At 48.0% G+C, this 12,796-nt stretch overlaps 1 protein-coding gene and 1 long non-coding RNA gene across 3 annotated transcripts in view; both read left to right on the top strand.

Annotated features, from left to right (window-relative positions):
• Window positions 1–5,451, top strand: part of LOC113966480 — a 45,245-nt gene extending 39,794 nt beyond the window's left edge. Inside the window, exon 5 of one of the 2 annotated variants that reach the window (XR_003533842.1) lies at window positions 4,812–5,451. This is a non-coding gene — a long non-coding RNA (uncharacterized LOC113966480). The remainder of the gene's footprint in view (window positions 1–4,811) is intronic. The other variant, XR_003533841.1, reaches the window with a different exon arrangement.
• Window positions 5,452–6,979: 1,528 nt separating this feature from the next.
• Window positions 6,980–12,796, top strand: part of FSTL1 (follistatin like 1) — a 53,213-nt gene continuing 47,396 nt past the window's right edge. The window contains exons 1-2 of the mRNA XM_027681245.1: window positions 6,980–7,088; window positions 7,186–7,245. Coding sequence (XP_027537046.1) covers window positions 7,086–7,088; window positions 7,186–7,245 — 63 coding nt within the window. The 5' untranslated portion in view covers window positions 6,980–7,085. The remainder of the gene's footprint in view (window positions 7,089–7,185; window positions 7,246–12,796) is intronic.

The raw sequence follows: 12,796 nt of genomic DNA, 5'->3' as shown, positions 1-12,796 counted from the left end.
AAGGCTGTGCTGACATTTCCTTCTGGTCTCACAGACCCCTGGTGACTCATAGAGCTGCTGTTCCACACCCAGCCCCCACTGACCCAGGAGCGACTCACATAATTCAAACACATTTTGGGCAGCAAAATTCCTGAACGCCTTCTAGCAAGTATCCCGGGCTCTGCCAAGGGCTGGGACAAATAGCTAAGTGTGTGTGAGCGTGTTCTATGCTAGCGGATTGCTCAACCTTAGGAGGATGAGAAATGGCTAGCAAAATTATTCAGTGTGTATAGGAGAACTCAGGAACTTGTGTCCTCTGAAGCATACAAGTGGCTGGCGCAGTCCACGGGAGGGTTTTGTATATGTTTAATGTAAGGGTAAGAGGTAGGTACCTATGGGACATGAGTTTTAGATGTTTTCTGACACTCCTATAGCAGTGTTAAGAGCCAGGATTTGCTGTGGCAATTGTTTGAATGGATTGGTGGCATCCTTAGGTGTACTCAGTTTCTACTGTCACAGAGCTGCAGACAAATTATGCGTGTTAGGAGAAATCCCCAGACAGAGCTGCTCTGCAGAGGGTCACCTCAGCAGTCTCTGAGCTCCCACCTCTCACAGGTGGATTGCATGATGTTGAGGCACACAAAAGCCTCTACACAGAATCCCCCCACACCTCAGCAGGCTTGTTAGCTCTGTGTCCTTGCCCTCCCTTCCCAAAATGGGGCTGGCTCCACAAACCCCAGCATCTCCTGTGCTGTTCATATTAATGCAGGTACAACTCAGCCCTGTTGTCTCAGCTATGGAAAATCTGAGAGACCTTTCTCACCAGTTTCCTTAGTTTGAAAAATCTGATTGTCTCCACCAATCTGCTCCCATTTTGCACCATGCTCTGAAGCATCCTTCTCCAGGGGCTCTTCCGTGGCACCTCCTCTGCCCAGCACTGGATTCAGCTTTGGCTGCAAGCAGTGCTTGAGAGGTGTTCAAATACTGCAGGGAGGAGAGAAGGGTGTGTCTGAGAGAGCATGGCAGGGGGCTAACCAGCCCCTTGAAATGCCCACTGAGTCTTCTGGCACTTGGTGCTCTCACTTGGTAGTCAAGATCTGTGAGTCCCACAGCCAGACCACAAGTGATGATCTTTGGCTGCTGAAGAGAGAGCACCTTGCTTCTTTACAGCAGGATGTCAGGTGTTAGCAAACCTCCAGGAATTTTTTCTGGATATTTCATTCAAATGTTAAGCTTGCCCCTGCATGACAGCAGCAATTGAGAGGTGAGACAAGTGAGTGGCATGTGGAGCACTTGTGTTTTGTCGTGATATAATTGATAGATTATAATGGCTTGTGTCTGAGCTCAAGACATCCTGGGTTGATTTCCTGCTACATTCACGAGCACAAACTCGTTTGTGCTGTTTCAGCTAATGGAGAAAGTGCTCTCAATTGTGTGAATCAGGATATGCTGGTGGCAGATAACCGCTCACTCCACAGCAGTAGCCTGTTGGGGATGGGGTGCCTGGGTTACTGTACAGAGTATGGCAGGGCCACATACATCTTTGTAGCTCAATGATGCAGAAGGCCAAAGCAGCTGAAATTTTATCTGGCCACAAGAGGAGTCCTGGGTTTGAGTCTATGCTCTGCCAGAAGTGACCTTAGCAACTCCTCAGTAAATATGTCTGGAAAACGAGGGAGACAATGGGGAAGGAGGTGTAAAGCAGTGGTGATTATTTCCTCGCAGAGAATAATGCCATATTTAACAGTATGTGCTGTGAAGGGCCTGTGACATCAGCAGGTGTGGAGGCAAGATGGGACTCTGCCTTGCAGTGTTATCTCCATGACAATACACACCTGAATGTTGGTTTGTGTTGTAACATTACACATGAGGAAGTCCATCTTATGAGTTGGACAGGCCCATCCATCTGCCTGTAAGACGGGCAACTCACCTTACCTTGATACCAGTCCAAGACTAATTTTGCCAGGATCCTGCAGTTGCCTGTTGCATTATCAATTACCAATCACTATCTACACAATGGTAGGGGCACATATCTGGCAGCTGGGATACTTCATATTCCACATGAGGCTGGAGGGCAGCCTTGTAGGTGCCAGTAGGGGCCATGGGACTGCCTGAGAACCCTGTTTCCTTCATGACAGCTATTCCTCCAGATGTGTGAGCCATATCTGTTGTGCATAAGGAATCACGGTAATTCTGACAGGACTGTATCTCCAGAGCACGGCTAATGGACTTGTGAGCTCTGAGCTGTTTGGCCATGGACTAGTGGCATCCTATGAGGCACTTTCAGGGCATGGTACTAATCTGCTTCTGAATAGGTAGGACTTCTTTCCACAGAAATCACAGAATGTTCTGAGTTGAAAGGAACCCACAAAGATCATCAAGTCCAACTCTTAAGTGAATGGATCAGGGATCAAACCCACAGCCTTGGTGTTATCAGTACCATGCTCAGACCACTGAGCTAACCTCAGGTTTGTGAGAGTGCTTTTAGTTTGAAGACTTTATCAAACTTATAGGACTCAACAAGTTCATTGGATAATTCAGGTTGGAAGAGACCTCAATCTATCCTCCCATTCCAGACAGAGTCTCTTCTCCGTGTGAATAAGCCTTGTGCCCTCAGCCTCTTTACAAAGGGCATGTGCAATAGCAGAGTCAAACCCAGGAGTATTTCACTTACCTGTGCTCCATCATGGTCTGGCAGCACCTGGAGTGAACTGGCTCGAGGAACATGTTGAGACAGAAGCATGTTATACTGTTCAGGAGAGAGTGACTGTTTCCACACTGAGGTTTTTGGGGCAGATCTTACACCGTGACTTGGATCTGAGTGTAGCTTGAGCCTATGAGGCACTGTGAACACCAAGTTACCCTTGGCCAGGCTGTGGCAAATGCAAAGTGAATACGGTTACAATGGCTGGGCATGAGTGCAGTTCTGTGCCCACTCCTGATGGGCACAGCTTAGCTGGGTGATTGCACCTGGATGCTGGGGCTAGATAAAGGCTGTGACAAAATGATACCTTGGGAGCTTGTCTTAGGTTAGAAAACTTCACCTTGAATCAGGGATATCAAGGGTGAAGTTTAAGGGCCAAGTTGTCAAAGGTATTTAGGGATTTTTGTGCTCTAGCTAATGGAATATCCCATCAAACACATTAGCCATTAAAGAACTCATTTTATACAAGCCACATAGCCTGCTAGTGCCAGACTTGTGTGCCCTTTGGTTAGCAATGTCCCCAGTACAACCTGCAAAATAAAGACATCTGCTAGGGAGAGAAAGGGGAAGGTATGGCACTTTATTACATCAGTTCTGAAACGGAGCTTTAAGGAATCATGATTAATACAAATGCTGCAGGTGATCCTTGTGTGACAGCCCTGGGGACTGGCTGGCTCACAACAGCCTTGCCATCACCCTAGAGTTCATTCGGGTTTGATGCTCATACCTTTGAGGGTGTAACCCCGCCCTGGGCTTTCCCCTCACATCTTGCACTCTTGGTCTGTTTCTGCTGTGAAAGCCCAGGTGTCATTTGGCCCTTCTTTAGGCACTGGCACTCTGGTCCATGAGGTGTCACTGCTCATGTAGCTCAAGACGACATGGATGGCTCTGGTGCCACATGAGCTGAGCCTTCTCAGCTACAACCTTAACACATTTGCTACTCCAAAACAATGCTCTGCTTCTTAATTCCACCAAATAATGCTGCTACAAATTTCTTAACCTTCAGAGGGACAGATGATTGCCCTGTCATGCAGGCCACTTGCCAAACAACTTGGTTTCTTGAATTGTCACCTAAAATGCAGTGCAGGCGTGGTGATCACTGACTTCAGCACAGCACTGCAAGCACAACCCCATACCCTAGGGTAGATGTTTCATGTGGAGGGGGAAAGGAGGAGACATGAAGGATGTGGGTGTTGGATGGGGGTGAGGTAATGTGGAGAGAGTGATATCATGGTATAGCCATAAGGGCTGGGTGAGGGCTTAAGAAGTAATTTATTGGCATGTGTTTAGCCTCATTTCCCAGGGAAACGAGGCTTACAATATCACTTTGGGTGTATATGTGTGCACGTGCTGTCATAAGGGAGAGGCTGCGGCTTCAGAGTAACCCTCATGAGACACCAGAGATCCAGGGGAGTGATCTTGACAGTGCCCCAAGAATGGAGAAAGCCTCAGTTGGAGCCTGTCTTCTATTAAACACAAGAGAATGTATCCACCCATGAGATGTACACTTGCGTGAGTTCAGGCTTCGTTCGCTCTGCTTCTCAGGCAACAGTTTGTTACTGAATTTCAGTTGCGCAGCCACTTGGGCATGTATCTCAAAATTTGCAATCCCATATGTATAACAAAATGTTTGTTTTAGAAATACCAGTGACTGGAAAGTAAGCGTCAGCAGAAATAAAATACTGATGTATGTAATAGAATAACATCTTTTCTGTAGAGCAATGATTCCCAATTTCTTTGGCCCACCAGAGCATTGCAACCTTCAAAATTTCAGGCAAGCATCGTTCACCCTTATAACGAAGCTTTTAGCTGAAAGCATTTTTATGATACTACTTTGGTTGTATAGCCAGCAATGATGAATTACCTTATCCATTATGGCCACAGCTTGAAACCACAACTGTAAATGCATTTGCTTTCCTCTTATTCTGGTGCTTCTGATTCAAGCTCCCTGTTTTGTGTCCATCATGGAAGAGCAAAGGTTCCCATCAGATTTATTTCTCATGCACTCAGATAGTACAAACTGTTTCTTTGCAGTTTACAGTTTTAAATGGTGAAGGTTTAGAATAATAAGTGAACAATTTGTCAGATATCATGTATTTGGTTATAAAATGTGTGCCTTTGTACACAGCTTAAAGCTCCAGTGTCTGTGCTGCGATTGTTCTGTGCTGTCTGTGATGGAAGAGATAACACACCTTTTCCCTGACTCGGTAAGTTTCCTGACATGGCAGACATCCACACTCCCACAAACAACTCCAGCTCCATCACTGTCATCATCTTTCCAGCAAAGGGCTAAGGGTTCTTTCCCCTTGCCCCCCTCCTCAGTCTATCAGAGATAGTCAGGCCTCATCTGCACAAAAAAGTTTTACCTGATTTAAAGGAGTAGCTGTACAAATGCCTCTCTCCCCTCATGGGTGCCTGTCCCGTGCTCACCCTCTCTGATGCTTGTGTGAGAGATGCTTTTTGGTTTTCACTTCTACCCATTTCCACATGATAGAACCTAACTTGAAGAAACACATTTTCATGTACCTGAACGTCAACACAGAATGGGAGAGTTAATCCTTTACCTTCTGTTTCATATTCAGCCCTTTTGAGTACATAGAAGAAAAACCCATGCTCATGGTGACCTACATAATCCAGCACAATGGCTAATCACACTTACATGAGGTGACTGCCCATGGTATCAGGGAGGGAATGCAGGCACAGGAGACCCCTGCTAGTGCTCTGTTCCTGAGAGTGGTACGAGTCGCTTTTACTCTCTAGAAATAGAGACCATCCTCTCCTCATGTAGCACAGCTTCTGCAGAGCTGAGCATCAAAGGGCCAGAAATTGATGAATCTTTTAAAATGTATTTATCATTTGCCATTTGTTTTTTTCTTATTGTGGCACTCACATCAGAGTGACTCAGGGTGAGCCCACTCCTGTGATGCTTCTGCCAAACTAGAGGCCAACTGATTTCAGCCATGACTATGCATGCGCCGTGTCATGAAGCAAGGTAATCAATGACTCCAAAACAAAGAGGTACATCCTGAAAGGTGAGTTTAAAACAAACAAACAAACAATGAAACCCACATCACTCAGCATCAGCAGTGAAATAATTAGAAATCTCTTCAGGACAGCTTTGTAGGCTAATACCACTCACAGACAGAATCAGAACTTGCCAGGAAGGATGCAAAATCAGTAACGGTAGTCCTAAAAACAAAATTGAGTGAGGAAGCAGAGCCTGAGGAAGCACAGAAAAATGGCACAGCTGCCATGAACAGACCAGATGTGGGCTGATCTAGGATAACTCTTCCCAGAGTTTTCTCCTTCCAGTAGGATGGTGGAATAATCTTTGGTCTTGGTGAATGAGGAGGGTGCACATGCCAGCATCTCCCTTGGCACCTGTCTGCATTGAAGGCACAGAATAAAGCAGGGTAAGAAGACAGATGGCTTATGGGCATGCTTGGTCACAGTGAGATGGTATTTCAAAGCCAGCAGTGTCATTTTTGGTTATAACAAACCTCAAAACTCGAGGAAAAGCCCTTGACAACTGGCATCATAGCATTGCTTGCCGTGACAGAGATTTCTGAATGAGCCTGGGGCGATCGGTCTCTTTGCATTGTCAGATCCTTCCTTCTAGCTACCGGAGACTACTGAAATTCAGAGATGAAGAGATCAAACAAGAGGATCACAGGTATTTATACACAAATGAGCACCGCGAGGCATTTCAGGTGGGATTTCTGTGCCAGGCATAACAGCCCATTTTGCTCAGCCAACGCCATTTGGATCCTAACACACACAGGTCTAAACCCTTACTTTTAAATCTCCCCGCATCCCAACACGGGTGGCACCAGTAGCTGTGGCCGGGACTTCAGCGTGGCCTGAGGGCTGGAGAGTGTGGGGACAGTGGGTTGAGTGGATGAGCGGGGCAGCCACCTCGCGCCTCAGTTTCCCCATTGTCGTGACAATGTGGGGGGCGGCTGCGACCCTTTGCAGGGGTGCTCCTGGCCGGGCTGGCGGGCGGCTCGGCTGTTCCAACTCCCCCCGAACCCACACCAGCGCAAGGCTCGGGGAGCGCCCCCGGGCCCATGGCCTGCCCGGCCGGGGGTGTGAAGCCGAGCGGTGTGGGGCGGCAGCCCCATCCCCTGGACTCCCCACTGCTCTTGGCTGCCTTCAAAGGTCGACGAGGGGCGGCGAGGGGCCGCCGGCAGCAGGGACGGGGGCACCGCCGAGGGGCGGTGGGCAGCGGGCGGGGGCCGGGGAGGAGTCGGCCCCGGGGCGGGGGTCGGGCCGGGCCGTGGGTGGAGCCGCGGGCTGGCGGGTCGGGGCGAGGGGGAGCCCTCCCCTTCCCGAGCGAGCCGGAGTCGGGGAAGGCGCCTCCGCAACTCCTCCTGCCCCGCCGGTGCCGCCCGCAGCCCGCAGCATGGTGAGGCGGCTCTCCTGGCGGGAAGTTCGGCGGCCGCGGCGGCCTCGCCGTCCCCGGCCCGGCCCGCGCTCACCGTCCCCCGCTCCCTCTCTTGCAGATCTGGAAAACTCTCCCGCTGCTCTGCGCCCTGCTGGCCGCCGCTCGCCTGCGAGCCGAGGTAGGCGCGGGGCCCCGGCGGCGGGACGGGACGGGGCGGGACGTACTGGGGGCAGCGGGGGCTCCGCGGCATCGGGAGCGTGGCGGGGGAGCGGCCGGGAGCGGGGAAAGTGGCAGCCAGGGCGGGCAGGGAAGTTGCGGGGCCGCCGGACACCCCGGTGCGGATGAGGGGGCTTCGTCCCCGCCGGGGCCGGACCCCCACAGCCCGCCGCTGGGCCGGGCTCCCCGGGGCATCCCCCTTCCCTTTCTCCCTCCCTCCATCTCTCCCTCCCGCTATCCCACCCTCCCTCTCTCCCGCGTGCTCTTTCTCTCGCTCTTCTTTTCTTCCTTTTTTTCACTGCAATGACATTGAAAACCTTTGAAAGCCCCCAGCTGCAACCCCCCCAGCCCTGTTGACAGAAAACAAACGGTGCCTGCGTTCCCGGTTGCGGCGGCCTCCCTAAAAAGTGAAGTCATAAACAAAATATTTGATAATTACGGCAGGGGAAATGTGGAAGTGATTTGAGGAAAATGAACTCAAGCTGGGCTGGGGAGGGAGGCCGAGCCTGCCTTCGGAGGGAAGCCGTCCTGCTCGGGAGGCGGCTCATCCTCCCTGCCTGCATTTTTTCTCCCTACATATTTCTCCCAGATGGCAAGACCCACCCTAGAGCATCGCAGTTTGGCTCTCTGCAAAAAAAAAAAAAAAAAAAAAGCATAACACGTCTGATTCCCTCTTTTTCTGTCTCCCACCCGTGGACTGTGCTTCCCGGGTTATGACAAAGAGTGGGGTTTAGGATGGAGCCCATCGCTGTTGCTCTGTCTCCATAAGCAAAGCTCTTCGGTGAACTCCCTGCAACTGCCAGGTGAGGAGCAGAGGTGAGACAGGGTGGTTGTGATCCAGCACTGTCCAGCTCTAGTCACAGCTGTTGTGAAAACCAAGGGGAGTGAAACTGAGCTGTAGTATGGACTAACATTTCACATCTGCCTGTACCTGATAATTTTGTAATATACTTTCTTCCCAAGGCATGACATACTTACGTAGTGAGCATTTCCATTCATCCTCTCCTACACTGTCCTGAAAAAACCAAATTGTGTTTATTAATTTTCTTAGGAACCCCAAATAAACCTTAACTAGTTCTGGTCAATATACAACAAAACCTCTGTAGGAAGGAAGCACACAGCAGTGCATCAATAAGATGAATGATAATAACAGTTACATAGCGATGGCATTGGTCTGAGTAAAACCTTCTGGGATCAGTAACCCGGAGAAACATAGCCAAGATGTGTTTGGCCCTGGATTTGTGATTTCACTGGTGTCACTAACATTATGTTAATGGCCAAAGTGCTAAGTCCAGCTTTTTGCCTAATGTACTCTAATTTGGAGTACCTGGATAGCTTCCCAGATGTAAGTACTGTCATGTTTCTGTGCCTCACCTGCAAACTGAGAGTAAGAAAAGTGTACAGCCATCTTGTTCAAAATCTGGTTTTAAAGGCCAGTTCATGCTTGAGTGAATAAATGAATTATTTGACTGGCTTCAGAGGTAATGGTCCAGGCAGCAAACCAGTGAACATTTTGGGTTGATTCCAGTGTAAGTTCAGCAAAACTTGGGAGTGATGACTGAGGTCTGGCTCTGGTTTCAAGGAAAACTGACACTTCAGGCAACTTTTGTTTTGGGGTTCAGTTTGACTCCTCCTTGCTGGTAGCTGCCAAATGGTGAATATCGGTTCACTCGTGGGTAGCATCTTGCCCTCTGGGATATCTAGACCTTCTCATTTTCTAGGGAGTGGACTGTCCTTGAAGGTGAGCTTCTTGGAATTCAGAGGCAGCTTTGACTGTTGCCCACTTCTGAATGTTTCTTGTTACCACTCTGCTGGCACCACTGCCATTCAGAAAGATTAGTGTGACATTTTCCTGTGTGGTTTTCCCTTTCCAGATTTTGGAAACGATAACCTCTCTATTCCTTCTGTTTCTGCTGCAGCTTGCATTTTGTGCCTTTCAGTACATTCAGAATATTAACACTGAGCCTTAAGCTTCTAATCCTTTTGTCAGCAAAACTGTATCTGAGCTGTACTGGGGTTTTTTGTACAACACTTATTTCTACAACATTGTTAGGTGCATAATTAGAGTCTTTAAAGAAAGAAAGAAATTGCTTCAGTAAATGTTCCTGGCATGACTTTGTGCAGACTGGAAAATCTGAGACGTGCCAAAACTTGGGAGCTTTTCTTGGCCTGGTTCAGTAATAGTCACAAGAGCAATAGACGGTGAACTGTATTCCTCGGATGGAAGCCAGCCGCTAGCTTCAGACAGCCCTTTTTATCTCTCTCTTCCTGGGTCAGGCTAAATGAGGCGGCCATTCACTGTAGTATCACAGGGATACTACAGACATGAAGTTGCTCATGTTCTCAGCCAGGGTTCTCGAAGCAGATGGAGTGATTTTTGGGCAGCATCCATCATGACAGAGGAAAAGGGAGAGGCTTGAAATGTCTGTTGAATGTATTAAAAGTCAATCAGTTGTTCACATCCTGCTGGAGTAAGTTACCTAGTTAACACTGGAGAGGAGTCTAGTTGCTGTTTGACTGTGTCAGTGGTACCACTGTACCTATACCAATATCATTCTGTGTCCCATCGGGATACTTATTTAAAAATAAGAGCAAGAGGTTTTCTTTTTTTCATTTTGGCTTAAACCTGATTCATCAAGAAAGTTCTTGTCACCATGAATTTTAGATGTTAGCAAAGAGGTTTATGCCACTATGAGTATATTGGGCTGTGGACAGAAGTCTCTTCTTGAATCCAGCCTTGCCAAGAGGTCACTGACCTGGCCTGCCCTCTGCTCCTTGCCAGTTTTCTGGCCATTCAGATGAATCTCTTGGACCTATAGCTGTTCTCCTGAACTATCCTTAACACTTTTCTGTCCAAATGAGCCAAACTTTGGAAAGAGTTATGTAAACAGTTTAATCCAGCTTATCTCATTTTGGCCAAAAAAACCACTAGAGGAGGAGGGCTAGTGAGTCTCCTCTTGCGAAGAGATCTACTGACAGATCTGAGAGGCTGTAACCCCAAGTAACAGAGTGATGATGAGCATATGGAGGCAGATTTGTAACCTTTTCAAATAACAGTGTTATTTGTAGTGTTGTAACCTGGGGATGATTTTCTTTCACCTCACCTCCATTTCCCTCAGTGTAATTTTTCCATGTGAAAAGCTGAAAAGGGATGTTATACAGGAGAGAAAAGGCAAGGATTTCTGTTTGCTTAACTAAGCTAAGTGCTTCCTCTTGATCTGACTTGACTGCTTTTCATGTAAGAAGGGCAGCACTTGATGCTTTCCAAGACCTGTGCCACTTTACCAGCAGAGTGCTCGTGTGCACCAGGGAAGATGGAGCTGGAGCTGGGAATTCAGCTGGTCTTCTCTGGACCAGGACCTGATGTACTTCCTCCTATGGGGCTGTTCACACAGTCTGGCCAGCATCATCAGCTTGCTTTGGTTAAACTTTTCCCACATTTTTGTAATGGAGAAAATCTAAACACTACTGTCTTAGAAAATGAAACTGAATAAATTAAAGTTGAGATCCTGATGTAATTGCATAGCTGTATTTGGCCCTGAAGCCATCACTTTAAGAAGTATTCATTTGCCCTTGAAATTAAGTGATAGAGACTTTGTGGATAGTTTAGTCCTCCTTTCACTGATAATTTGGCAAAGGCAGTGGAGTGCCAATCATGTGGGTAACTCAGGCTGGTTTTATTATGCACTGGCTTTGTGCAATAAAAACCAACAATAACACATTATTGTAATAAAATTAACTTCTCAAGTCTAGTCTAGCAAGCACATCTTCAGTGGAAGGAAAAATTGCATCTATTTTTTCTCCTTCCACTGGTTTTGGAGTGATAGGTGTCTTCCTTCTTGAAATCCTTCCCTTGAGTGCCAGAACAGGTGTTGCTGGAGTTGTGCCTCAAGGTGATAAGCATATTTTAAATAGGGAGGCAGGGATGAAGTGATTCTACCCTGGGAGCACAGCAAAGGCTCATCTGCACAAAGCCTATTTTTTAAGGTGTGTGCTGTGTCGTCAGGCAGCTGCTGTGCTGCAGATGGTTCCAGGGATCAGAGTCTGGGAGACGAACCAAGTCGTTCTGTCTGAGGCACCTCATGTTGTGCTGAAGTCACTGGCTGTATGCCCTGTGTATGAGTGTTTAAACAACCTCCCTGCCTGTTCTGAAGGGACCATAACCTCTGAGCAGCAGCATGTGTGGCACAGGCTCTGAAGCAGGAGCAATGCTGTGCAGCACATACATGTGCGTGGCACCCTGATGGTGCTTCTCAGATGGAGCTGCTGTCAGACCCGAGCTGCTCTGTGCAAACGCACCAGTGGCTGAGTGAGTGACTTTATCTGCCAGAGTGCAAATTCCTTGCCGGTAATTAACAGGGGGCTGCTGCTGGGGGCTGCCGAGGAGGCGACTCTACTCCCAGCACAGGAGGAAGGGACTGGCTGAGTCTCCTGTTGTATTTTCCAGCTGCTGTTATTGGTACAGCTGCTTACCCATCAGGAGGCACCAGGGCACCTTTGATCTTTCTTGTGTGATGTTACATGAGCTGGGGAATGTTTCTCTTTGTACAGAAGAGAGTTTGTCACAAATCTCAGCCAGATGTGTCTTCCCGGACTATGAGACTCGCATTAACCAGGCTGTGTTTCTGCCACATATCCTGTGAGCCAGATGAGATTATTTCCTAGGAATGCCTTGTTTAGCTGGGTTGCATCTATCTTTGCAGGGAGGTCGACTTCTGCTCTGCTATGGTAGCAATGCTAATCTGGGAATAACCAGCAATTCCTTGGAGAGATTTATCTCTCACAGTGTTGTCTCTGAGTTTAGCAAATGAAAAGAGTAGACTGCTGTTGTGCTATGAAGCGTACTTCCTTCCATAGAGCATCTGGGTGGTGGACAAGGGGTTGTATACATCTTGACTTTACCAGAGGTTGTAGATTTTGCCACAACTAGTGTACAGAGTTAAGTGTGAACTGGTTAGAGCAAGGGTATATTTGCTCTCACCGTTGCCTCCTGATGGCACTTCCTAGGCAGTAAATAAACATGCAGATAAGCAGATCTGGAGGCTTTGATGCTCTATTAAAGCACAGATGACTGTAGCACAAGCAGTGGCTGTGTGGCATTTTCTTGCTACTTGTTTTCAAGTATACTTCATTTCTGACCTGTGCAGGAGACACCAGCCAGCATTTGTGAGTGACTGTCCCTTCTCTACCTTGCAAACTAGCTTGAAGGAACAATGGAGAGAAACAGATAAAAACACCAAAATAAAGCAGCTGGGTTTCATTGGTAGGAGGAGAGGGTTTGCACACCTTATGCTCCAAGCATAGAAGGACCAGTTGGATGGCTATTTGGCACCCACTGATGGTTTTCCCTAGCCAGTACATGTCCCTTCTGATCCCATCCCTGCTCCTTCCTTAGAGAGAGATAGGATCTTGGGAATATGAATGCTGGTGAAGCTTCCAATGGTTAGTCAGCTTTTCCCCCATAATGAAAGTTTTTGAGGAATAGTGATGGCTTCAAAGATTGTTTATGGACA

The sequence above is a fragment of the Neopelma chrysocephalum genome, unplaced genomic scaffold, assembly GCF_003984885.1.
Source record: "Neopelma chrysocephalum unplaced genomic scaffold, ASM398488v2 Primary Assembly neopelma1_60, whole genome shotgun sequence".
Taxonomy (NCBI): Eukaryota; Metazoa; Chordata; class Aves; order Passeriformes; family Pipridae; genus Neopelma; species Neopelma chrysocephalum.
The sequence above is the reverse complement of the archived record's forward strand: the minus strand, read 5'-3'. Positions and strand labels throughout refer to the sequence as shown.